General features: G+C 48.1%; 1 protein-coding gene across 1 annotated transcript in view; it reads right to left on the bottom strand.

Moving 5' to 3' along the window:
• LOC142570843 (lachesin-like) overlaps positions 1 to 26,470 on the bottom strand; it is a 125,832-nt gene extending 99,362 nt beyond the window's left edge. The window contains exons 1-2 of the mRNA XM_075679157.1: positions 25,887 to 26,470; positions 2,575 to 2,658 (exon numbers count right to left, since the gene is read on the bottom strand). Of these exons, the coding sequence (XP_075535272.1) occupies positions 2,575 to 2,658; positions 25,887 to 25,971 (169 nt within the window). The 5' untranslated portion in view covers positions 25,972 to 26,470. The remainder of the gene's footprint in view (positions 1 to 2,574; positions 2,659 to 25,886) is intronic.
• Positions 26,471 to 27,445: the final 975 nt, after the last annotated feature.

Genomic DNA, 27,445 nt, shown 5'->3' with positions numbered 1-27,445 from the left:
CCTCGCGAGAATGCAGTATTATTTTCACGCGTGAATGCGTGCGGCGAGATTCTCTCCTCCCCCGTTCCCCACGACCCCTCCATCCTCTACTTCCTTATTTCTCACAACTTCACCCTCTCAGGTTCCTTCTTACAACGCGCGGGCAGAGCGTCCCATTGTGCGCTGCCGCTGAGTACGAAAGCGTCCCTGCTCCGAAAGCGTGAACCGCTGTTCTGGGTACCCGTTCGTGCGTCAGCTGTGTTCCCTTTCTCTCTCTGTCTCTCATTCTCTTGCGCTTCATTTCTCCCTGATACTCTTTTACCCATCAAGGGTACTTGTTGAGCTTTGCACAGAGGCACGGCACGATGAAGATGGAACAAAAGAGAGGGCATTGTCGTCCTCATCTTTTCGAACAAGCTCGAATAGAAGGGCCGCCTGTGATGGGCGGATGATGAGAAGGAGCAAATTCGTGAATCCGTTCGGCGTAGCGAGGGATCATCTGTCCCTCTCTCTCTCTCTCTCTCTCTCTCTCTCTCTCTCTCTCTCTCTCTCTTTGAGGACGTCGCTCCCCATTAGCCAACCCGGCAAGACTTGTTGGCACATCTGTCGCATTGGAAAATTGGCCCTTTCTTCGTGTCTATATACAGTGTCTCTGTGCGTCGGTGCGAGGAAGAAATTGAAGCCGATGAGAACTGCCCCATCAATTCTCTAAGATGAAGGCTGATGCTTAGGAAGAAAGGAATCGAAGAGTGAATCTATTTGTTGGACGCGCCCCCGCAGTCGAGGGCCTCCGTACTTTGGAAGTAACATTAGTTTATTTTGGTCAGGCCATATCGAGGCCTCAGTGCACGTGTAGTGTTGAAGTGGAGTGCTCTGAGTTTGGAGGGACCACATGGGTGAAAAGATGAATGATGTGGATATCGTGGTTGAGTTCGGAGAAGAAACACTGAGATGCACCGCGAGAAGAAGACGAGAACTGAATCAGCAATAAGGCTACTGGAGTTAGAGTCGGACGCGAAAGAAATTAATTCGGCTTGCGAAAAGGAGGTGAAGTAATACCGAGAAATATCTTAAGGCTACAACGTTAAGCAATGTTGTAGCAAATAGCAAGAGAAAGTAGAAAATACCCATAACAAGTAATGAAGTACAGGGAAAGAAATGATAAAGGAAAGGGAAGTAGTGTTTGGTCCTCACTCTGTTTTGGGAGGCTTAGTGCCACTATGCGGCTTTTCTTTCTTCTTTGTGACTTTTCTACTCATTCGATTTGATTCTGAACTGAAAAGGGCCTAACTTTTCCCTAAGGGCACGGCTTCTGTGATGCACATGAAAACTATGAACATTCTGAGGAATGTCAGTGCCATAAAAAGTTTTCTAAATCCCACCAATCGTTCTGGCTATCTAGAGCGAGTACTACGCAATCTCGCCCTGGTTTCCCAATCATCAAGCTCTTAGTAAAGCGAATTTTACAGAAAGAAGGGATGTCGAGTTATCCGCTGCTGCTTGCTTAAGAGTGTATCGTCAATAGTAACCTGTCAGCTGAGCTGTCTATAAATAAGTATCGTGCAATGTCGTCGTCGTCGTCGTCGTCGTCGTCGTCGTCATCATCATCATCATCATCATCATCATAATCATCATCATCATCCTATTTATGTCCACTGCAGGACGAAGGCCTCTCCCTCCGATCTCAAGTACCCCTATGCTGCGTCAATCGATTCCAACTTGTGGCTGCAAGTTTCCTCATTTCATCTCCCCCTCCTAGTTTTCTGCCCTCCTTGACTGCACTTCCCTTCTCTTGCCACCCATTCTGTAACTCTAATGGTCACTGGTTATCCACCCTACGTATTACACGACCTGTCCAGCTCAATTTTTTTTCTCTTAATTTCAATTAGAATATCGGCTATCCACATTTTCTCTGTGATCCACACCGCTATCTTCCTGTCTCTTAACGTTACACCTAACATTTTTCATTCCATCGCACTTTGCGCGGTCCTTAAGTTGTTTTCGAGCTTTTTTGTCAGTCTCCAAGTTTCTGCCCCATATGTTAGCACCAGTAGAATACAGGAATTGTACACCTTTCTTATCAATGATAGTGATAAGCTCCTAGTCAGGATCTGGCAATGCCTGCCGTATGCACTCCAACTCAAATTTATTCTTCTGTAAATTTCCGCCTCATGATCAGGGTCGCCTGTGAGTAACTGACCTAGATAAACGTACTCCTTTACAGACTGTACAGGCTGAGTGGCAATCCTGAAATCTTGTTCCCGTGCGATGTAACGTTGTAAAAAATTTAACGTCTGATTGTAGAATTTAACGTACGAAAGTGTACAGTGAGCTCTGAGAGGCGTAGTTGAGGATTGTGTATTATGTTTTACTACGTAGGGTTCTCTAGCGTGCACCCAAAACACGTACACGAGCTTCTTTGCTTTCTGCCTCCATGTAAATGCACCTGCTGGAATCGTGAACCAAACTCACAGCCCCTAGCTCAGCAGCCCAACGGCGCAGCTAATGAGCCGTTCGCAGTGGGTGTCCTAACGTTCAACTGGAAAACGAAAAACAGGGAAGTTACGCTTGCACCAAAGAATGCCATTTACGTACCGCTTGAGGGAGGTAGAAGGCCGTCCCTTTCTAGGAGGCTTGTCTTGAATATGACTCCATAGCGTTCTGCGTTCCTCGAGTGCCCTGCATCAACAAAAGCGAGGAGGATGCACAATTTGTAATCATTCCTCGGAACCTTCAGGCAGGTGCCATGTGCGTAATATTAGTAGTTCCCTGTGATGCTATGTTCTGATACAAGTGCGCTACAGCAGAGACGTTGAGGTACACCACAATAACTCTGGAGCATTGTTTCTGCTCTGCGGTACATACATACATGACACACACACACACACACACACACACACACACACACACACACACACACTCATATATATATATATATATATATATATATATATATATATATATATATATATATATATATATATATATATATATATATATATATATATATATATATATATATATATATATATATATATATATTATGTGTGATGGAGGGCGAGGTTTCCACAACGCAGAGGGGCATAATGAGAAAAGAGAAATGTAGCGAGGTTGGTTGGTTGGCTACCCTACACAGGAAAAGAGGGAATAGAAATATGAGAGGGGGACAGAGAAAAGCAGAACGATTTCTAAAGCATTCGTAAGCATGGTAAGTGTGACTCGATCAAAGATGGTCATACTGGTGCATGTATGTTGAAAAGCGCATGCCGCTTTCTGAGCCTTGTGCGCTCATGAACGGCAGGATCTGTGCTGTGGAACTTTGTCGGCGCACAAAGGTTGGTCATCAAATCGCGAAAATATGACGGAGAGTGATCGTCTCTGTGCATGAAACGAAGGCAGTCACATTGCAGATGGTCGATATCCTCGGTGCAACCACAGACAGTGCACACAGAACTGTCACCCCTTCAGCAACTGTGTAATTGTGAGACACAATGCACGCAGAAGGGTTGCCTCCCGGTGAAGGAGCCCTGGTGACACTTTCGATATTCCGTGCCCCTGTGATTAGAGTTGTGGAATAATTTGGCCTGCCACCCGCTATCTGCTAGCCTGCGGGTTAGCTCAGACGGTAGAACGACTACTCAGACGAGGCGTTGATCCCGGGTTCGACCTTTAGGCCATCTAAATTTTTTATTCAGTTGAGAAGCTTTGCTTCTGAGAAGCCGGTATGGGTTTCAGTGGAAGATTCGACTGCTGCCGGGTAAATGACAAATTTTTCTTGAAAGCAAGAAAAAAGTGACGATTATTGGCAAATGCGAGAGAAGCGCGTTAGCAGTACGTCGCACCTTTTTGAGGCCCTGTATTTATGGTTTAAACCGCGTTCACCATGTTGCAAAGGGTAGTTCATTTCGGAGCTCACTCGACACACATCCTGCCTCGTTGAGGAGCGATGTGCTACTGACGGTGGTATTTAGCAGCCCACATCAGGTATATTAATACATATATATATATATATATATATATAGGGTGTCCCAGCTAACTTGGATCAAGATTTTTAATATACCCAAGAGCTCTATAGAAATCGTAACTGCATAGTAGCCGCAGTCGTATGTACTTACGGCCAGTATTTTTTTTCACCATGAAGTATTAATCAATTACTTTTAATTTGTGAACTTTTTAATTATTGCTTGAGTCGCAAGCATATCAATTACAAAGTTGTTGGGCACCTCAAATAACCTCTGAAACAAGCATTTGTTTAGTGCTCAGCTTTGCCTCGTTGGTTTTTCCAAGAAGAAACAAAAGCGCGCGAAACATTCAAAATACGAAATGGATAGGCGCTCGCCTGCCGCTACTCAAGCTCCTCCCAAGCGAATAGCCACGGATACACGGCTTTACTAGCGGCGGCAGCTCAATACAGCGCTTCACGCGATGTGATTGTCGCAGCATCAAGAGAACACGCCGCTGACGCATTGATAAGCGTTGCGGAGCCTTGTACGATGCGGCGATAAGAGAATGCAGCCGTATATCTTTCAATGGTTGCTTGTAGGCGCTTGAGTAGTGGCGTGCTAGTGCACATCTATTTCGTATTTCGCGTATTTCGCGGGATTTTGTTTCTTCTTGGAAAAAACAACCAGGACCACTTCAGCATGAAATAAATGCTTGATTCGGAGGCTATTTAATGTGCCCTACCACTTTCTAATTGATATGTTTGCGATTCAAGCAATAATTAAAAAGTTTACTAATTAAATGTAATTACTTAAGTAACACTTGGTGATGAAGAATATGCTGGCCGTAAGTACATACGACTACGGCTACTATGCAGTCGGTGCGATTTCTCTAGAGCTCTTGGGTATTTTTACTACATTGGTCCAAGTTAGCTGGGACACCCTGTATGTATTAGTCAAATCATAAGAAGCCAACAAACAAGGACACCATAGGGGAAATAACTTGTACTTATTAGTCGAATTAAAAAATGATAAATTAATGAAAATTGAGGAGGATGAAAGAGCAACCCACATCTTCGCATTACGCGTGGTATGCCCTTATCAACTGAGCTACCGCGGCGCCGTTTTCCCATCCACTTTCTGGGATAGTAATGTTTACCTGCTGGAGCAAACCCTGGGAATGCTATCCAGCGCCACCTCTCACAAGCCTTGGCGGCGGGTGTGGAGCACCCTTACAGCCGCAGGCGTCACATCGTTCGCATCTATTAGTATAAATTAATCTATAATAGTTATCAGTCCTGTAATTCTACCCTTATTTTGCAAGGCTCTTATTAGCCATGTCTCTTTGTTTTACGTAGTCATTGCATCGGCAAAGTTGAAATGAAAAGGACCATTTGCGTCACCGCCGCAGATTAGAAGATTCGCCTGAAATCGTTGGGAGGTAACTAGGTGAAAACAGTATATCCAACGCATTTTCGGCTCTGCATGCGTACGCCGGGACGCACATTTCACCTTGCGCGATGAGTGAGTGGTAACGGCGGCCGAGCTTTTTCTGTGTAGATGCTCATTGAAACAGACACGTAACTGTGTGCATTTCGACCATGAGAAGAACGCGGATATAGCCTGGCATGAAATAGACGCTCCGAAACAGGACTCATGAGGAGGTCGAAAAAAAAAAAACGTTTTAAAATGCTTTGCTTTTTTCTACCTCAGTGCAGTTCCATGATGGGTCACTGTCAAACACAAAACTTCTAAAAATATATGCAAAAGAGAACTCGACATTCCGAAGGACGTTTAGCGGACAATTGTGTCCTATACCAAATACTTGTCATAGCTAGCGCACACAAACTGGAGTCACCGATGTTTCAGTGATAAAGACTTCGTCCATTACCGTTCGCTTTCTGTTTAATCTATGTCGGCTTTCTCTCACTGGACTGGTTAACATCAACATTCCACTAATTAGAGAAATGTGCACTCACTTCATTGGATCATTAGCGGCAAACTCGCTCGTTCCAGTTATTTCTTTTTTACCCTGCTTGACTGGGCATCTTTGTTTATTGCCGTCAACATTTACACTACCCTTCGGCTATCACTGCCAAGAAAAGGAGCACGTGGCCCAATTTAATGAAGCGCCGGATTTAAAGGGAAGTAGGTCGATTCCACCATAGAAAATTGCAGACCAGCATAGAATGAGTGAAATCCCCTCTGCCCACCGTGTTTTCGTTGAACGTACTCGTATCGATCTGAGAGGGACACTGACTTTTTCAAAAAATAAGTCTTAAGTAAAATGTGACAGCCTCATGTCTATATAGCCTAATCCAGTGCTCGTCGCCGATGCCACAGCCAAACAATGTCATCCGCAACTTCGTTTGCGTATATTTTTGAAAAGTGAGTGGAACGTAAATCCGCTTTTCTGGAATGAAATAAGTTGTATCGGAGCTAATTCCCCGTGTCTCGCTAAACAGGAAGTCGAGGTGAAACTGGCTGGCATAGGGTGCATTTTTATTTTATTTTATATATACTTTCTTTTTTCTCAACTCAACTGCCGGTGGGGCCGTACAGCTCGACGCAAAGACTAATTGGCGTCCCCCACCGAGTAAGGCTCCTATGACGTGGTAGATAAATATGGCACGTGCCATCGGTGGGTCGCAAGGCGAGACGAGATATATGCGCTCTAGAATGCGACGTGTCAATACCGAAGGAGCGTGAACGTGTTATTTCAGCTGTTTAGGCTTAACAACGGTAACAGCACCCGTGCCCACCACATTGATCTGCCCTTGCTTACCTACCACGTTACATAAACCCCCTTGGCAAGAGAAAGGCACATTTTGCTGTATATACTCTCATAAAGGTTATTTTTTTTTTGCACAAATGTAGCTACAGCATGAAGCCTGTAATAACTTTCGCATTCTTTATTTTCATATTTTTATTTTTTATTTTGGAATGAAGTGACTCGCAAGTTGCGTTAGGCCCAAGTACCTATTGTTGAGACTCGGGGTGGCGTTCACGCCAGGAATCCTCCAGGGACAGGGGTGAGTACGCGCGGAATCAGGAGCGAAACAAATAAGATTTATTTTACATTATTTACACTGGCGCCAGATATGAGATCTCACTGTATGTAGGAGCACTTTAAATGTCTGAGCCCATTACATGTCTGAGCTCCCACATGTCAGCCCACGTCCGGACACACACACTGCTCAAGAGGTGCCCGCTTTTAGAATATTCGTCATCCCTAGGTGACTAGACTAGGGAATCTTATGACCGTGTCTCGGCCAATGATAATCGTCCAAATGTTCGCAAAATGCCTCTCATGACGCCGCACCGTTCCGCCAGACTCCGCCTCCAATGCTGCGCGAACACCCCCGCAAATGATGCAGTCATGTCACAATTTGGGAACCTGAAGTCGACGCAGTTCCCACGAAAATCCTCGGCTTGGCCCCTTGCATGAATTCGTGCGCCCTCTGGGACGGTCAGCTTGCAGCGACCCTGGAAGACTGGCCTTCCCGGTTTGCTTTCCGCGTCTACAGAATCCTGTGGTCACGGTGGCCTTGAGGGGAGCTTCTTTGTTGACCCGTCAGCAGTCGGTGCCAGGCCTGCGTCGACGTCATGGTGGGCGCTGGTGAAGGGGGCTGCCTCGTGGAAAGCACCTTTGCCGTTTTGACACGTAACACGATCCGCAGGAAATAGTCTGCGGGATTTCACGCATATCTCAGTTGTACTCCATGGTCGAATGTCGACTAGGTGTTAGCTTTAAGCATTAGGTAACCTAACCTAACTTATCGCATACTGCAACGACTTGAATGTAACCAATATATCTTAAGAATGCTAAGAAAGCTATTTCGCTCAGCTTGCTCGCGCGGATCTATACGACCTGCTTCAAACGCTAGTTGGGGTCCTCGTCCTTAGCGGTGGGGGTTTAACCAGTAGGACGACGATGACAAGATATTTCCTTTATCTTTGTAGTGTACGAACCGGTCAACAACAACGACGACAACAACAACAATAACAGCTACTGCGAGCGTAGACGTTATGTTCTCGTAATCACGTGTATGTTCATGCGCACTGCCTAGACCACCAAATCGAAGATACAAACTTTGAAAAAGAGCACGTTCTCGACGAGAGAGAAAGAGAAGCAAGGAAAGGCAGGAAAGTTAACCATATGCCCATCCAGTTTGCTACCCTGCGCTGGAGAAAGAGGATAAAGGTGCGAAATTGACAGAAATACGGAAAGAGAAGGAACACTAGTTACTCGCACACTTTAAGAAGCGCACCAGGTCTACAAACAGTCGCAGATTCATGTCGACTTGTATGGACACCACGCATTCGTACCTTTCTGCGCTAGCGACGCGCAAGGCCACGGTATAAGAATCTTGGCTTCTCAAGACGCTCTTTAGTCTCGGCGAGATGTTTACGTAAAGGCTACGCGCCGCTGTTCTTGGCCAGCCATGTGCCTCTGGCCCCACCCAGCGATGTATTTCGCCTCGCATGGAAGGCAAGTAAGGTCGACGCCGTCACGTAAATGCACAGACCATCGGCCCTTTAAAGCTGCAGCTACCGCTACGATCGTACTGCGAGATCGCCTGGTGTTCGAGTGGCCTTTTTTTTTTTTTTGCTTTTTGGAAATAAGTATACAGTTGGTGTAGACAGGAGCCCGTGTTCAAAAACAGAAAGCTCTAACGCTAGAATCGTTCATTAGAGAAAATGTTTGCCAATCCTGATTCTGAACATAATATTATCGAAGGCGGCCAGATAATGGCAAAAACCAATTATGGGAGAGAGAAAAGCACCATGAACCAAAAGCTGTGTCTATTCAGCCCAATGTTTCTGCAAGTTTGAAGGCTGAACGAGCTTAACTTGCTCAATACATTTAGGCTTTAGCGACGTTATATTAAAGGTTCCCGGGGAAGTCAATGATATGCTAATAGAGTGCGACCATAAAACTAGAATAATCGAGTAATGAATTATCGAACATTGAGTTTGTCATGTTTCTGGAAGAAGGTGATCATGAAACAATCTGTAGACATTGCTTTTGGGTCGAAATGGAAGCAAGGCTGTGCAAGGTGTCGTTCGGTGGATTTAGACGACCGGTGTCGACAAACTGGTAGATGTGCACGCATTAGGAAAGGTGGAGTTTTTCTTTTAGCTGATTCTTCTTTAGCCACACCGGCGACACGGGTGCTTCTTACGCGATACTACTAAGTCCTAAGGTCCTGAGGTACTCTTCAAGACTTTATGCGTCACTATTACGACGATCTCCATGCAGCATGCTGTGAAGGCCATGATGTATGATTGGCACATTGATCAGTAGCCAAGGAGCATGGGAGCTTAATGTTACCCTATTTATATTCACTACATACTAATGCACAGGCCAATCTTTACAATTTCTTGTAATTTCTAAGCCGCGATGAACTATCCTCGTTTACTTTAATATGTCGAAATATCCGCAATGCTTCAATTAATTGCTTCTGACTACGTTCTACAGCTAGAAATGTAATATTATTAATTACAACATTTTCTTTCTAGCAGGATTTATTTATGTATCCGATAATTCGTTGTGAAAGCTTAAAATGGAGAAGACGTCAGGAATACTGGCCACGTCTGAAGAAGAGCTCTTTATAAGAACATGTAAAGATGAAGAGGCCGATTTCAGTCTGGAAATTCATGGTAAAGGACGGTAAAATGGGAACCCCGCGCCTAACGCATCCGTTCACGAAACGTTTCCTAGGAAGTAATTGCATATTATAAGTCTGTGTAATGAAGCTATGGTGTGCGCATATTTTCAAGTCTTGACGCGCGTATCGTAACGACCAGAGTGACGCTTGCCGCTCATGCGCTGAAAAGCAAAACACAAGAAGAACGTTCCGGATCTTATTGCGGCGCCATTAACCGAACAAAAACTAAGAGTCGTGAAATTAGGATAATGCGAGTAATCTGCTTTGTCAACACGAAACTCAGCCCGCCTTCCCGTCACTGCATTGGCGCAAAGCGGCAAAGTCAGCTCGTTGCCGGCCTCTCCTCCCTTCCAGAGCTCTTCTCATTTTGAGCGCGCCGTCACACTGGCATAAACGTAAACTTCCGACGACGGGGCCAGAGCAAATGGAATCTCGGGGACATCCGTTAATTCCCCTCCACGATCGATGCGGAATGAGAGCGCGGACATTTAGTCGCCGCTGCTATACGCCGCCGTCTACACCAGCTCAATCGCCCAGCCCTCTTACTGCCGCCCTCTCTCCTCCCTTCTTCTCCCGGCCATATGCGTTCCTCTCCGACGGCTTGATGTGAGGAAGGGACTCTAGCACTTGACTCGCATCAGTATCAGTTCCGTGCTGAGTTGACTGTCAGTTGGCTGCAATGAGTTCTTCTTATGATTCTATTTTTAATGCGTCTACAGTGTCCTGACCGGAGCGGGTAACCCAACGCTGGAAAAACCATCTAGGGGCGGAGGCTTTCCTGCAACAACCTTGAGCGGACATCCTGCCTTAAATTACAGGAAGGTGTTACCGCGCCGTGCGAGTGTTTGCAAAAAGAGCAACCCCATATTGAAAGAGTGTGGGTTTGGTCTTGATTGTATTCCATTTAGCCGACTAGCGAGCACAAAGAAAACATAATGATAAGGACGTAGTTTTAAGTGGCGCGTTGTCTGCGTGTACAGTCGGCGTCACTGTTGTGTAGAGCGCGGCAACGGCGGCCTCAGGGGCGCTCCGGAGGCAGCCAGCGACGTCTATAGGTAGTTGCTGGTCGCCTTTTGGGACCAGCAACTACCGTTAGGTGTCGCTGGCTGGCTTCTGAGCACCCCGCAGGTCGCCGTTCCCGCTCTCTACGCAAGGGTGACGCCTACTGTACACATTGTCCGCGATCTCGTGTGTGTGTGTGTGTGTGTGTGTGTGTGTGTGTGTGTGTGTGTGTGTGTGTGTGTGTGTGTGTGTGTGTGTGTGTGTGTGTGTGTGTGTGTGTGTGTGTGTGTGTGTGTGTGTGTGTGTGTGTGTGTGTGTGTGTGTGCGAGCGAGCGCGTTATGTATGTGCGTGCTTGCGCGTGTATGTGTGTGTGCGTGCGTGTGTGTTGTGTTTGTGTGAGCTTTAAAATTGGTATTACCACGGACGATTCCCAATTTTAAAGCTCACACAAACACAACACACACGCACGCACACACACATACACGCGTCCTGCAAGGCACCTAAAGTCCTACCGACCAATATCCCTAACTTCAAATGTCATCAAGTTAATGGAGCGAATGGTCTTGTTTCGTTTAGATGTCAGGCTAGAGGAGCTGAATTTTTTCCCTGATGTCATGAGTGGCTTTCGGCGCCGCCGTTCGGCTCTGGACAGCATATCAGACCTTGTCTCAGCACTCGAATTTGCTAAAGAAAACAAGCACTCTGCCTACATGCTCTTCCTAATCATACAGCAAGCTTTCGATTCAGTTCCGCATAAGGCGATTATTTTCGCTCTTGCAACCGCGGGAATTTCGGGTCGTCTGCTACAATTTGTGCATAATTTTCTATCGGAGCGCCGTATGAAAGTGCGTGTCGGAGGAGTAACTAGTGAATACCGAAATGTGAAGTGCGGTGTCCCACAGGGCAGCGTATTATCGCCGCTTTTGTTTAACACCGTACTCGCCGCACTTCCAAGTCGTTTGCCTCGGGACACTGATTTCCCTGTGAGCATAGCTGTCTACGCAGATGACATTGCTCTGTGGATAAGCGGCCCTTCGCACCTTGGTCCGCGGCTTCGTGCAAGCTTGCAAAGAGCTCTCAACGCTACTTCGGAGTATTTGGGTGAAGTTGGCCTGCTCATATCACCTGCTAAGTCGGCTGCAATAGCATATCACCCTAAACAACGCGCTCGTCGAACGATGAGCCGACTGTATCTTGACGAAACGCCTATAAACTGGGTGCGACAACACCGTTATTTGGGGTTAATTGTGGATGATCGCATCTCTTGGCGTCCTGCCGTTAAATCTGTACGACGCAAATCGCACTCCCTCCTTAAGTATGTGGCCGCCTTGACTGCTCGAGGTGCTGGCTGCGACCAAACAACGGCTCTTCAGGTGTACCAGTCATCTGTACTCTCAGGCATGCTGTACGCATTACCAATTTTGAACATACCACATAGTTTGATGTCCCAACTGGAGCGAGATCATCGCGTTGCCCTTCGACTAATGCTTGGATTACCTCGTGAGGCGCAATCTATTGCATTACTCACTGAAGCGCATCAGTTACCCCTGAGGCTGCAAGCAGATCAGAGAGCTCTGTATCATATTGAGCGTCTGCACCGCGCATCGAATGGTCAATCGCTCCTTGATCGTCTCATTAACCGCCCGTTATCTCGAATGGGAAAAATGGCGGCTTTATTTATGAATATCACTACCATTTCTGAACATGCTGCTTCAGATACGTCTCCGCCTCCAAAAGGTATCACGAAACACGTACTTCCCATTTACCTCACAATCCCTGACATGCACAAAAAGTCTGATATGGCTGTTTCGGCAATATTCCAATTGGCTCAGTCTCACATGTTCGAAAAGTTTCCAGATTATCTTCAAGTTTTCACAGATGCATCTGTACACAACGACGGTCAAGGCGCCTCTGCAGCTTTTTTCTGCCCTTCAACTAAAGTACGACGTATATTTCAAATACCTCATCCAGTTTCGTCAACAACTGCAGAACTAGCAGCGATTAATGTTGCATTGAAATACGTGCAAGAGGAGTTAACTACATCGAAAGTTGTCATCTTTACGGACTCCTGTGCTGCCCTTAGCAGGTTACAACGCAGTGCGCTTGATTGCCCACTTGTGCGCAGCATTACTGACTCTGCGAGCAAAATTACATCACGTGAGGTATCTGTCGTCGCTCAATGGATACCTTCACACGTAGGAATCGCCGGAAATGAAGAAGCTGATCGGCTCGCTTCAAGTTGCGCTCATAACAACTGTGACTGCCCAGAAATTCTGTGCAAGCTTGATGACGCTCGTCTCCTGATACGTCGCCACCTACTTAAGCAGCATCCAGATCAGCGTGTCGCAAATGGAACGTTCCCGCCCCGTGTTCGTGGTCGAGGCTTGCCTCGTCGCGCTAGAGCACAACTGCTCAAGCTGAGGGTTGGTTGCGTGAACGTGCACGAACGTTTATACAGACAAGGGCGTGTGGCAAGTCCATTCTGTGCGTCTTGTGGCTGCTACGAGACACTTCAGCACCTTATATTTGAGTGTCCCGCTTTCAGTGCGCAGCGCATGTCGCTAGTGAGAAACTATCACCTCCTTGGCCTGCGGTGTGCGACACTCGAGGAATGCTTATACCCCAGTGGTTGTGCATCTAAACGTGATCAGGCCCATCGCGCCCTACTAACCTTTCTGGAGCTAACTAACTTAAGTTCACGTTTGTAGCGTGAATGTTCAACATTCTGTAGTAGCGTGACCTTCAGTGACCGGCCCTACTGTGTGTGATCTGTACTGTGTCCTAACGCTTCTTCCTTCGAAGATGGGAAGTGGCGGGTTTAAACACCTTGTAGTGTATATTGTGAACCGACTACCAGTGAAACGGTGATTGCGTGCAGCTATACTTGGCGTCTCACCGTGGAGCGCACAATTAGCCGCGTAGCAAACTAGCCATGGATGTGATTGATAATTGTGGAGGCTGTTCGATGCGGCGTCACTTTAATTCCGGCTGCAGAGTCGAAACTCGGCGGAACAACGAGCTAGTGTACTGTGTTCTACTTTAGTCTTTAGATTTGTCCTGTTGCTCTTCCTTTCCTCTTTCCTCCCTTCCTTCCTATCTTCCATTTCTGTGTTGCTGTCACCTCCCTTCAGAAGAGTAGGCAGGCGTTGTGCCCCTTCCGGTGGCAGTTGCCAGCCTGCTCCTCGCCTTCCCTTTCCTGTTAACTGTATATATGTGTATATGTGTTCAAAACAAATAATAATAATAATAATAATAATTTGTGTGAGCGTACGTTTTTTATGACAATTGGCGAATAAGTAATGTCATAATACTAGTAAATCTTCGTATTTGATATTTAATAATCTAAGAAAGGAATAGATCATCGGAAAATTTCGGACACAATCCAACAGCACGCGCAGGCTGCTTCGCAATTGAAGATCTACGGCTATATCTCCAATTTCAGTCCTCAAAGGCCGCTTACCTTTCTGAGCGTGGCGCCACCATTGCGTGAGATCTGCGTAGTGTTGCGTTTCGCCTGCGACACGTGGTTTTGCCGGCGCGACTGCGGCGGGGCGGCAGACATTTTGGCCCGATCGTCGTCGCCGCAACGCTCATCGGCAGGTGTTTCCAGGCGCGACTGCGGCGATGCGACCGCAAAGGATCACCCTCTCATTCCAGTCATTGTGCCCGAACCAGGCGATGCGAAAGCAGGGATCATCCTCTCATTACAGTCATTGTGCCCGACCGGCAGCGCTACGACAGGGTGCTACGAGATCGTGCTCGACATGGTGCTACGGCAGCGCTACGACAGGGTGCTACGAGATCGTGCTCGACATGGTGCTACGGCAGCGCTACGACAGTGTGCGTCACCATTAGCCCATTGTACATTCACGTGCTCGTCTTTTGAGGGGTTCCTTCTTGCCCTCAACTGCGAGAGTATAAAAACAGCTGCCCCCGGACGCCAAAAGGGGGGCTCCGATTTCTTCTGTTGAGTAAAGTGCTCTCCCGTCTCTCTACTTCGGTCAACCTGACCGCCAACTCTTTGCGATGTTAAAATAAACAAGTTGTTTTGTTGTTACCAGTCGACTCATGCTTTGCCGGGACCTTCGGATGCTTCCAGTTGTACCCCAGGCCGCCAGGCCAACGCTACCCTTGGGGCTTGCGACCCAGGTACAACCACGGGCGTCAGCGCCGAGTTCCCAACAGATCGTACCAGCGGTGCGATCCAAACATCTGGTTGGCAGCGGTGAGATCGCCTCCGACTTCAAACAACTGTCTGCCAGCGGTGAGATCGCGACAACGGAGGCCAGCAGCGAAGAGATGCAGTTGACGGTATGCTGAGCAGCTCAACGACGATCCGGGAGCAGTGCAACGAGCCCTGTGTGACGACTGGTTGCCTGCAGCGGAACGACTGCGCGGAATTCCTGCCTGCGAGGTTTGGTGAGTGCGGGACTTTCTTCTTCTGAGCTTTGCCAGGCTTTTGTTAGTGTCAGAAACAGAGCTGGTAATTGTGGTTGTCGTTGCTGCCGGGTTAGTTTGCGGCAAGACAATAGTAAGCAGTAGAGAAAGCAGCATTCAGAGCAGCCATGGATTTGAAGTCGTTGCGCAAACCGAAATTGTTGGAGCTTGCAAGAGAGTTGGGTCTGGATGTCTCAGACAAACTCAGAAAACCAGAACTGCTAAAGGCTATTCTTGAGTTAGAGGCTGAGGATGACGAGCTGTCGGAATGCCTTGAGACTATTGAAGAGAGGGAGACTGCAAAAGAAAAAGAAGAGCGTGAACGTAAAGAACAGAAAGAGCGAGAGCAACAAGAGCGTGACCGTCAACACGCTTTGGAAATGAAGCGTCTTGAGGTAGAGATGGAACGCGCTCGTAATGGAAGTCAGGCACACGGTGCAGGAGAACGAGTATTGTTCAAAATGACTGACCTGATGCGGCCGTTTAAGCTTGGAGAGGACATTGGTTTGTTCCTGGTTAACTTTGAGCGAACGTGCGAGAAGCAGGGGTTCTCTCGGGAAACGTGGCCACAGCGCTTGCTCACTTTGTTACCCGGCGAGGCGGCCGACGTAGTCGCTCGCTTGGATAGAGAGGAAGCAGAGGATTTCGACAAAGTAAAATCGAGTCTGCTAAAAAAGTACCGGCTGTCTGCGGAGGCGTTCCGTCGGAAGTTTCGGGAAAATGAGAAAGGCAGAAGTGAGTCATATACAGAGTTTGCGTATAGGCTTATGTCGAACATGCAGGAGTGGCTCAAAGAAGAGAAAGCGTTTGGTGACCACGATAAAGTTCTGCAGTGTTTCGGGCTAGAACAGTTTTATAGTCGGTTACCGGAGAACGTGCGATACTGGGTCTTGGATAGGCCAGACGTTTGTACGGTGGCTAAAGCCGCTGAGCTAGCCGAGGAGTTTGTGACGCGTCGGGCTCGCGGAGCTAAGGACGGTCAAAAGGGTGAATTTGGCTCGAAGTTTGAGAGGCCAAAGTTCACGCCCATGAGATTAAAGGGGGACACGCGTAGTGCGGATGCGAGTGAAAGCAGCCCGACCAGACGTAAAGAGACGGCGGCAGCCAAACGCAGAAAGCGGTTCGAGATGAGGCGAGCGGGCGTTTGTTATACGTGCCAGAAGCCGGGTCACTTTTCGGCGCAGTGTCCGGAAACAACACCAAAAGTTGTGTTTTTTTCAATAGGCAGCACTGACGAGAACATGAAGCTTCTCGAGCCTTACATGCGAGACCTCCTCGTGAACGGGAAAGAGTGCCGAGTGCTTCGCGATTCCGCAGCTACGATGGATGTAGTTCACCCGTCTTACGTAGAACCCCATATGTTCACGGGCGAGTGCGCATGGATCAAGCAAGCCGTGGAAGCTCATAGCGTGTGTCTGCCAGTAGCAAGGGTGCTTATTGAAGGACCTTTCGGAGCGCTTGAGACGGAGGCGGCAGTGTCATCTATGCTGCCACCCCAGTACCCGTACCTATTTTCAAACAGGTCCGATCACCTCCTGCGCGAGAAGGGGCTTTTGTTTGGTGAAGCTAGTGTTCAGGCCTTAACCAGATCGAAGGTTCGGGAGCTCGCTGCAAAGGCGGTAGTTGCGGGGCCGACGTTATCAAACAACGAAAAGGGGTCAGAGGCGCAGCAAGCTGATATTCAGAGCACGCCCGAACTGAATAAACTTGAGTCTGTAACGTTAAAGGCGCCAGATACTGGAGAGGAAACGCCCGACGCGGGAAAGTTAGAAGAGCTATCTACTGATTTGCTCATCGCGCCTACGTCAGACGGACTTGATAGGTTGCTAAAAGTCAGCCGGACGGCTTTGATAGCCGAGCAAAAAAAGGATGGCAGCCTGGAAAACGTGCGCTGCAATGTCAAAGAAGGTATCGCCAGGAAAACTGCGCGTTTTGTGGAAAGAGGTGGAGTCCTGTACCGGAAGTATCTAGACCGCAGAGGAGTGGAGTTCGATCAGCTGATCGTGCCTCAATGCTATCGTCAGGATCTGTTGCGCTTGTCACACGGGGGTTCGTGGTCCGGACACCTTGGAGTTAAGAAAACTAAGGACCGTCTCTTGCAAGAGTACTATTGGCCAGGGTGTTTTCGGGACGCAGACCATTTCGTGAGGACATGTGACACTTGTCAGCGGGTGGGCAAACCAGGGGACAAATCGAGGGCGCCGTTGAAATTGGTACCTATCATTACGGAGCCTTTTAGACGGCTCGTTATTGATACTGTGGGACCTCTGCCGGTAACAGCCACGGGGTACAGACACATTTTGACTGTGATCTGCCCAGCGACAAAGTTCCCTGAAGCAGTGCCGCTTAAAGAACTCAGCTCAGTTGAGATAGTTAATGCACTACTGTCCATATTTGCGCGAGTTGGTTTCCCTGCGGAAATCCAATCAGATCAGGGCACAGTGTTTACTAGCGCTTTGACGACAACTTTTCTCGAAAGGTGTGGGGTAAAGCTGTTACACAGCTCAGTGTACCACCCACAGTCGAATTCCGTTGAGAAGCTCCACTCCGTCATGAAGCGCGTGTTGAGAGCGTTGTGTTTTGAACATCGAACTGACTGGGAGCTGTGTCTGCCTGGGGTGATGTTTGCTTTAAGGACCGCGCCGCATGCGGCTACGGGGTTTTCGCCAGCTGAACTGGTGTACGGTCGCTCGCTTCGATCTCCGCTTCGCATGCTTCGAGAATCGTGGGAAGGTAGGGGCGACGACCCAGTCGTGGTGGAGTACGTGCTTAAGCTCCTCGAACGCTTAAGAAGGGCACAGGAGTTGTCAGGTGAAGCAATGACAAAGGCCCAGCAGAGGGCCAAGGTTTATTATGATCGGACAGCCAGGGCCCGTCGTTTTGAGGTTGGCGATGAGGTCATGATATTGCGCACATCGCTAAACAACAAACTAGACGTGCAGTGGGAGGGCCCAGCACGAATTGTTCAGAAACTGTCGGACGTTAACTACGTGGTAAGTCTGCCAGGAAAGCGGAAAGCACAGCAAGTTTACCACTGTAATCTGCTCAAACCTTATAGACAAAGGGAAGCAGTGGTGTGCATGATGGTAAACGTTCCTGAAGAGCTTCCGGTCGAGTTTCCGGGACTAGGCTCAGTGACGAACAGGGAAGACACCGGTCAAGTCATTAGTGACCTTATCAGTAAAGCACCACTGTCGCCCGAGCAGAAAACCGAACTACACCAGCTATTACAAGAGTTTCAAGGTCTGTTCTCTGAGAGGCCTGGTAGGACTTCTGTACTTACTCATGATATAGAACTTACCTCCCCAGAGCCAGTTCGATCCAAGGCGTATCGGGTGTCACCCCGCCAGAGCGATATTATGGAGGCTGAGGTAAAGAAAATGCTACAGCTCGGTGTTATTGAGGCAGGTGAGAGTGATTATACCTCCCCTTTGATTTTAGTTGAGGTACCGGGCAAGGAACCTCGTCCTTGCGTCGACTACCGCAGGCTTAATTCCATCACTAAGGATCAAATTTATCCGATCCCTAACATCGAGGAGCGCCTTGAGAAAGTTAGTAGCGCTCAGTTTATTTCCACCCTAGATCTTGTCAGGGGTTATTGGCAGGTTCCACTTACAGAAGAGGCTAGTAGGTATGCGGCGTTCATTTCACCAATGGGAACATTCCGTCCTAAAGTGTTGAGTTTTGGTTTGAAGAACGCGCCATACTGTTTTTCAAGTCTCATGGATAAAGTGTTGCGGGGACAGCAAGAATTCGCTTTACCGTATCTAGACGACGTAGCGATATTCTCCGCATCCTGGTCTGAGCATATGGCACACTTGCGGGCAGTGCTAACCCGCCTGCGCGAAGCGGGCTTGACAGTCAAGGCTCCTAAGTGCCAGTTAGCACAGGCCGAGGTTGTCTACCTCGGTCACGTGATTGGTCAGGGTCGTCGCCGCCCCTCTGAAATAAAAGTGGCCGCTGTGCGAGACTTTCCGCAACCGCGCACAAAGACCGATATTCGGTCGTTCTTAGGTGTCGCCGGCTACTATCAGAGGTACATCCCTAGGTACTCTGATATCGCGGCTCCCCTGACGGATGCTCTAAGAAAGACAGAGCCTCAAACAGTCGTCTGGGACGAGACAAAGGAAAGAGCTTTTAGCGCCCTAAAGAGTGCCCTAACAAGCCAGCCTGTGCTACGATCGCCAGACTATACAAAAGGGTTCGTTGTTCAATGCGATGCTAGTGAGCGAGGCATGGGCGTTGTACTGTGCCAACGGGAAAATGGAGAAGTAGAACACCCCGTCCTGTATGCTAGTCGTAAGCTGTCCAGTCGTGAGCAGGCGTATAGCGCCACCGAGAAAGAGTGTGCGTGTCTCGTGTGGGCCGTTCAGAAATTGTCATGCTATCTAGCCGGCTCGAGGTTTATCATTGAGACGGATCACTGCCCTCTCCAATGGCTGCAGACCATCTCTCCCAAAAATGGCCGCCTCCTGCGCTGGAGCCTCGCTTTACAACAATATTCCTTTGAGGTGCGTTACAAAAAGGGGAGTCTCAACGGTAACGCCGATGGCTTAAGTCGAAGCCCCTAACGTAGGAATCAGCCTCAAAATTGTTTGTTACTGATGTTTTTCTTCCTGAGGCAGGATTTTTTTTAACATATTGCTTTTGTTTAGTGTTTCAAAGTGATGATATGCTTTCTAGTGCAATTTTTCAATTTGTGGACGCGTTCTGAGTGATGCTAGACTACTGTAAGGAACTAGGCAGTGGTATAAAAAGGGGAAAGAGCCTGGCAGGGCTTAGTGAGGGTTGTGCCGTGCTTGCTGACTGAGCGGTTGAGTTTTCAGCGTAGTTCTAACGCTTGCCGGGAACGAGAACAAAAATGTGAACTCTCCCGAAGTCACTTTGCAGTGTCCCGTGCGAACCTGAACGAGAGAACGAGGCCTTCTCTGTGCGCTGCGCTCAAGAAACGTCGAGGGACGCCCGACTTCGGTTATGAGCATCATCGAGCGACATCCCTCCGGACAGCGGATGCAGTCCCCTGTCCATCGGGATCTCCTTCCCCCGGCGGGGCGGTCTGTTGCGTTTCGCCTGCGACACGTGGTTTTGCCGGCGCGACTGCGGCGGGGCGGCAGACATTTTGGCCCGATCGTCGTCGCCGCAACGCTCATCGGCAGGTGTTTCCAGGCGCGACTGCGGCGATGCGACCGCAAAGGATCACCCGCTCATTCCAGTCATTGTGCCCGAACCAGGCGATGCGAAAGCAGGGATCATCCTCTCATTACAGTCATTGTGCCCGACCGGCAGCGCTACGACAGGGTGCTACGAGATCGTGCTCGACATGGTGCTACGGCAGCGCTACGACAGGGTGCTACGAGATCGTGCTCGACATGGTGCTACGGCAGCGCTACGACAGTGTGCGTCACCATTAGCCCATTGTACATTCACGTGCTCGTCTTTTGAGGGGTTCCTTCTTGCCCTCAACTGCGAGAGTATAAAAACAGCTGCCCCCGGACGCCAAAAGGGGGGCTCCGATTTCTTCTGTTGAGTAAAGTGCTCTCCCGTCTCTCTACTTCGGTCAACCTGACCGCCAACTCTTTGCGATGTTAAAATAAACAAGTTGTTTTGTTGTTACCAGTCGACTCATGCTTTGCCGGGACCTTCGGATGCTTCCAGTTGTAGCCCAGGCCGCCAGGCCAACGCTACCCTTGGGGCTTGCGACCCAGGTACAACCACGGGCGTCAGCGCCGAGTTCCCAACAGATCGTACCAGCGGTGCGATCCAAACAGTAGTAAGCCTTTTATATGTATTTATTAATATGCGTTGGCTTCCTAATAACATAGACGCTCACATTGCGCGATATCTGCGGATGCACAATTTTTGTATCAGATTTATGTGGGCCGATCCCAGAGACAATCAAGCTCAAAAAGCCGCCGGACATAGTGCAAGCAAACTCAGGGTATAGCGCGAATTAAGGCGACCCTCGGCGGCAGGTGATGGAGGCGAGCGCAGACGTAGGCTCCAACACCAGCCTGCCGTCGTTATCGTGCTGTCATCTTCGTTTCGTGGTCGTCACTTTATTGCCTACATGACACTGTGATCATTCTTTCGTTGTCCTGTCATCGTAACCTTTCCGCCATCTCTACTGTGTTGCTGTCGCTGGGCTGTTATATCGTCACCGTCACGCCATCTTCGAGACGTAGTCATCATCATTCCATCGTCGCCATGCCATTGTCGACATCGCTTCCTCATTACAAGGTCAGCGTCATGCCGGCGTGGTCGTTCCGTAGTCGTCATTTTGTCCTAGCGATCGCTGCTACGCTGCCGTCAACCCGTTGTCGTCCTACCTCTGTCTTCGCGCCGTCGCCGTGATTCCCCCTTCGTCATCCCTTTGTCGTCATGACAACGTCGACGCGCCTTCGTAGTCATACAGTCGTCGTCGTGCCATTAGCGCCACGCCACCGTCGTTACACCACTGCAATCATTTCTGCATCGTCATCCCATCGGTATCACCACGGCATCTGCATCACGTTGTCACGCCATCGTTGTCACACCATCTTCGTCATAACGTCATCATCACTCACGTCTCGTCATCTTATGGTCTTCGTGCAGTCGTCTTCATACGATCGTCACCATAACACCGTCGTCGCTCAAGAATCATCATCCCATGGTCGTTGTGCATTCGTTGTCACACCATCGTCATCACTCACGTGTCGTCATCTTTTGGTCTCCATGTAGTCGTCTCCACACAATCGTGGCCATAACACCCTCGTCATGCAGAATCATCATCCCGTGGTCGTTCTGTATTCGTCGTCACACCATCGTCATGCCTTCGTCCGCACGATTTACACGCATTTGTGTCGCCTGTACCTTTCCTAATTATTTCGCATGACACAACTAATGATCAAGAATGGTTGCTGTCTTGATTTCCTTAAAATCTTAGACGTTTCATATAAGCTTTATATGTGCGTGACTGTGGTTTACTCAAAGCGTCTAAGTAAGAGAGATAATAAATTTCCTCTAAGAAGACTTCTCGTTGGGATAAGTGTGGGCCGCTCCCGACATCCGCAATACATTTTCTGCAAACAAGAGCTCACTACAACATCGTTCTCGCAGAGCGAAAATACAGACGAATGTATAGCGGTTGTTATTCCGAATATATTGCATTGACATTTATGGCAGAAGCACACCTACGGGAAGAACGCGATACCGAAAGCGCATTTTAAACGCACTAGTTATTCGTAACAAGGATCTTTGCAGCCGTATTCATGACTAAGTTAAGTCTACGGGGAAATAACGATTAGTTTCTGCTTTCTAGAGGACGGTCTCATTAGGAACAGTTCTAGTTCCCTGACTCGTAATTGTTATGAAGGACACTGATGACCCGGATATCATAACCAACACTTCACTCATTTCACTAACGTGCTCTAAATGGCGAATCGCAGATTTAATGAAACGAATACGAAAAGAACAGGAACCTACACAGAGCACGCGGCTTAGCGAGCCATCATCGTTAGGTCACGGGCACTGCTCAGCAAACGAGGCAATATAGTTAATAATGGAACAGAAGTCTTCGGTATGGTAATCAATAATGGGAAGTGAACAAGTTTAGTGCTTGTTCCAGAAAATAAGGTCACATTATGCGCCACTTTCTGGTGCCAACATAATCGCAGGCTGGTGTGTTCCGGCACACGCACACGAACAAAAACTCACACCCGCGTGCGCACACACAAGCTCAAGCGCACACAAACACGCGGGCCGGAATAGGCACAAAAACGCCCACATGCACACACCCACGAACGCATGAACGCACAATTATTGACACTTGCTCATAAAGTTTCATCATAGTCTGTCTATAACTGCCGTGATGACTCGGTGGTTGTAGCGTTGCGCCGCTGAGCACGAGGTTGTGTGTTCGATCCCGGTCGCGGATGCCGCATTGCCATGGGAGCGGAAAAGAAAAATTTTTTAAAAATGCTCGTGATCGGTTCTTGGAGTGCACGTTACAATGAAGTCCAGGTAGTGAAAATGAATGGAGAATCGCCCACTGTGTCATCCCTCGTTAGCCATTGTGCTGTTTCAGACGTTAAACGCCTCAACCTAATAGTCCCCTCACAAGCTTTACATGTACGTTTAGATGAAGCAAGGCTTTAAGGGCAGTATATTGCCGAATAGTCAATCATCCTAATTGCTTATGATAGTTTTCTAGTCTTGGGCAGGAGCTAATTAATGCAATTTAATATTGCGAGAAGATGTTACGCTTGTGTGTCTAAAAAAATTGATATCGTGAAGGTTTCGAAAGAAGTTATTCAGGCTTTCTTAAACAATGTCGATGGCTTCCAGTTCAAAGATCGTCCTTATAGTTGAGTTCATTGTCCCGCTATAGGCCCGACTTAATATACAAAGACGTATATAGTTTCCGTTTGACAAATGAGCTACAACCCGCCAGCTAAGAATTCAGAGACCGTTAAGTCACCTCCCGTTCTTAATTAATTTCGCCAAGTCTAATTGCCGAAAACAAGTAGCTTATTCTTCATTTTTTATGTCCCCTCTTCCTTTTCTGTTTTCCTTGTACGTATTGGGCTCTTTCTGGCGCAAAGTCTATAGCTTCGTCTGCTTGTATAGCCATCTAAATTTGTTTCCCGCTTTATACCTTTCAAAGGCAATTTGGCTTGTTTAAGCCTCAAACTGCACAGACTTATAATTTATATTGCAGGTTATCGTCTGCGTAGCAGATACGCCGCCGTAATTTATTATTCGACTAGCGAGAAAACCAGTCGCACATGAATGAATGACTTTAAGGACGAAAAAGTTGCCTCTAGATGGAAAAGTCGGAAATAAGGATACCTTATTACGCTATAATTTTGGAACATGATTTAGGTTAAGGTAATATGATTTATACACTTTCTTGCTGGAAAAGTGGCGGCCGCCAGAACCTTGCACGACGTAGCACGTGTGCGCGATTCGAGGCTCCCGCTCTCTATCGTTGAGCGCGTATTTAATGAAAGCAGTACTTCGGCTAAACTTGTAGGCGCAATTGCGTTTATCGGGCTTGACTTGCTCGCAATACTTTTTTGATTACTTGCAATTACATTCTCCTTTTCTGTGCGTGATGGCTTCAAGAATTCTCACAAAATGAGTTAACTCCACGCGTACCTGCAAAAGTACAAATACCTATAGCCACTTGAGAGGCCTAAAAAATGCGTTATTCATTGCCATTGCTGAATTTACAGATAGTGACGAGTTACAGTAAGAAATATGAACACTATTTCTGCATTGCAAAAGGACGTGCTACCTCTCGGGTAATAACGAAGAGATGTTCGCATCCGATTTCTGCGCTACTACTACTACTACTACTACTACTACTACTACTACTACTACTACTACTACTACTACTACTACTACTACTACTAAGAAGAAGAAGAAGAAAAAATAGTAATATATTGCAGGTAACAATCTATTCGTATCTGTACAGTCACATGGCACAATGCGTCCGTATTAAGGATCTGAATAATGAATTGTACAAAGGGGTCATAAAAATAAAAGGAGAACATTATAGTTTTCATTTATACGGCGAAACGATACGCCGCGCACCTGCGGAAATCGATCAACACAGAAGAAAATGAAAATGAGATCAATTGCGCAGCTTTTACTGTTGTGTCGTGCCCAATAATTAGGTAATGTCCGCCGAGCTTAGCATGTGGCCATAGATGCTCGCCCCGAATCATGGATGCTCGTCCCGAATGCTCGCCCCGAAACAGGCACGACCTGTACGGTTTCACGGTTGTACGGTACAACCACAACAGACGGATGCAAATTGACTGGCAGAGTGGCGACACGCCGCGAGATGTCTCGCAGTGTGTTTAAAAACAAATAGTACGATCAGGACATCTCAGAACAAAAATAAGAATACTAATAATCAATTTTAACAAGAGAGAGAGAGAGAGAAGTGAAGGTAATGAAGTTCGCGAAAACAACGTCGCTTCCGTATACATCGCCGTTTTTCTTTTTTAATGCACCTGACGTCACTGGAGGCAGCGGCAATTCAGGAAAATGGGCGTCTTGTTGCAGGTGACATCCTGTAAGGGCACGTTACTGACGCGTGCCGCATTTAGCTCTTGGGGCCCTGTCCCCCTGCATGTTCCACGAATAATACCACTCGATTCTCGTGTCGAAGTTGGACAAAGCGAAAAGGGTGTTCAGCGTGCACTCTTCTCTGATAAAGCGACTTTAAGTATGCAGTCTAGTTCCCTGCTTCGATGGCTTAAATAATTGTTTCATTTCCCAGGATAGTTAAGTATATGAACAAAGACTACTATGACATATTCGACATTACTTTTCCAGTTATCTTCTTGACGTACGGAGCAGCACTTCCGTGCTGCCGTGCACAAGTACCATGTTAAGTTATTATGTATTACGACAGTGCAGGCCAAGAACATCCCTCAGTGATCTCTGATTACCCTTACCTGCGATAACTGAACCCACTTTAAAGACATGCACATTTCCTAATCTAGCATCATCAGTCCCTAGGCCACGGAACATTCTTGTATCTATTTCTCGCTTATTTGTTTACTGCCTTTTTGCCTTACCTGTTCGTGAGTGCATGTTCAAATGCAGTTGCATAAAAACATTATCACCACAAACTCTTCATCTCGCTGTTTAAAGCCACCTCATCAACACCAGGCCATGTCTATACTGACAACGAGTAGTATATATATATATATATATATATATATATATATATATATATATATATATATATATATATATATATATATATGAGCCTAGTCAACTCCGGTGATGTAGCGCCGCACTTTGCGCACTAGACCCAAGGCTTTAAGGCTTTCCTTACATTTTTTTTTTCTTTTCACTCACCGCTGGCTGAAACGACGCAGAGCATGGAGACCGCAGCCCACAGCAGTGTCCTCCACACAGAGTTGACCACTGCTGTCCCATCCATTCCGGTCGAAAGTTTACTTCAGTTTCTCCAGAAGCAAGAACAAGAGGAAAAGTGTTTTTTTCCTCGTACTTTGGGCCGACAGTGACGGCGTGAGCCTAACTCACGAAGAACCGTGTCACTGAGACGACCTGCCGGTACTGCATCTCCCGGCAGCTGTTGAGGCGCAGACGTCCGTGCCGGTGTCCCTCTTTCCGAATGTCACGTGGGACGCAGCGACGACAGTACTTAGCGAATGGTTGCTCGGGTAACTCTGCGCGCGGGAAGCACTTGTACGTGGTAGCTTCGGAGAAAGAAGGAAGAGAGAAAAAACAGTGGACGAGGGGCGAACGTCCGGTGCGCGGAATGGTAGCGAGCGGCGGCTGTCAGGAGTGAGCTGACGAGCGTGGAGCGCCTTCGCAGCAGCCCAGAGACCGCACGCGCGCGCACACACACACACTCGGCGGCTGCGGCCGGGCTTCTGTTTACACCACCGGCTGCGCGGCGCGAGATGAGCTCTCGCGCGGCGTGCTCGCGGGGATGCACCCGTGGCTGCGCATGCTCTTGGGGCACTCGGTGTTTCCCTGGCGGAGAATCGCGCGGGCGGCTCTTGCTCTGCGAGCCCCGCTTGTGCCGGGGGCGCCCTCGGCTGGCCACCTTGCCCCGGCGACGCTGGACCAGCGGTGCGAGCGCCAGCGGGACGGCGTTGCAGCCGTCTGCTTTGGGGCCTCAGACGATGTTGCTCGCTTCTCTCTTTCACTCTCGCTCTGTCTCGTAACGTGTCCGTTGAAAAAGCGGTGGGCTCTGCGCGGCAAACTTGAGAGGCCGAGGCCTGAGCCGGTGCTGGCGCTGTATAACGCTTCTGTCAGTGTCATTGCCTTTTACGCGGAGGCCACGCGCATATTCAGTTTACAGCGCTTAAGCGATATTAGACGAGGGGGTTGTAGCTATCACACGTGGCACAATCCCGACCTGTCGTGGAGGAGACGGTAGGCAGAAAAGATAGGTAGATAGTGGGACCCGTCTGTTTTGGAGACAGTGGACCCGTGTCTTGACCACTGAGCCTGGGTCATGGCACTCTATCGAGGCAAGAGTATATTTATTTAGGCAGTGTAGTCACAGGGTGTCCTTTATCATAAGAAAGAAATTTTCAAAATAACCATGGCGTGCGCGTGTGTGGTAGCTCAATCCCTAGGCATGACAGAGAGTTTACTAACATTCTTTTTAAAAAAAGTATAATATCAGTACATTCAACCAGAAACTACTTACGAGGCTGAAATTTTGAGAAAAAAAAATAAGACGCATGAGGGAGTTATGGAGGGAGCAACGAGTAATGGAACGAAAAATTATGGGCCTAGGCTTAGGAAATCGGAAGGTGGTCGTATGGCGTAAAGAGCAAACGAATTGAGATTAAGAGGTAGAAATGAAGCTGGGTAGCTAACGTGATGCGTAAAGTTGATAAGCAGTGGTCTAACATAATAACGATATGGGTACCAGG

The sequence above is a fragment of the Dermacentor variabilis genome, chromosome 2 (genome assembly GCF_050947875.1).
Source record: "Dermacentor variabilis isolate Ectoservices chromosome 2, ASM5094787v1, whole genome shotgun sequence".
In the NCBI taxonomy this organism is placed as follows: domain Eukaryota; kingdom Metazoa; phylum Arthropoda; class Arachnida; order Ixodida; family Ixodidae; genus Dermacentor; species Dermacentor variabilis.
This window is presented reverse-complemented; position numbering and strand designations above follow the sequence as displayed.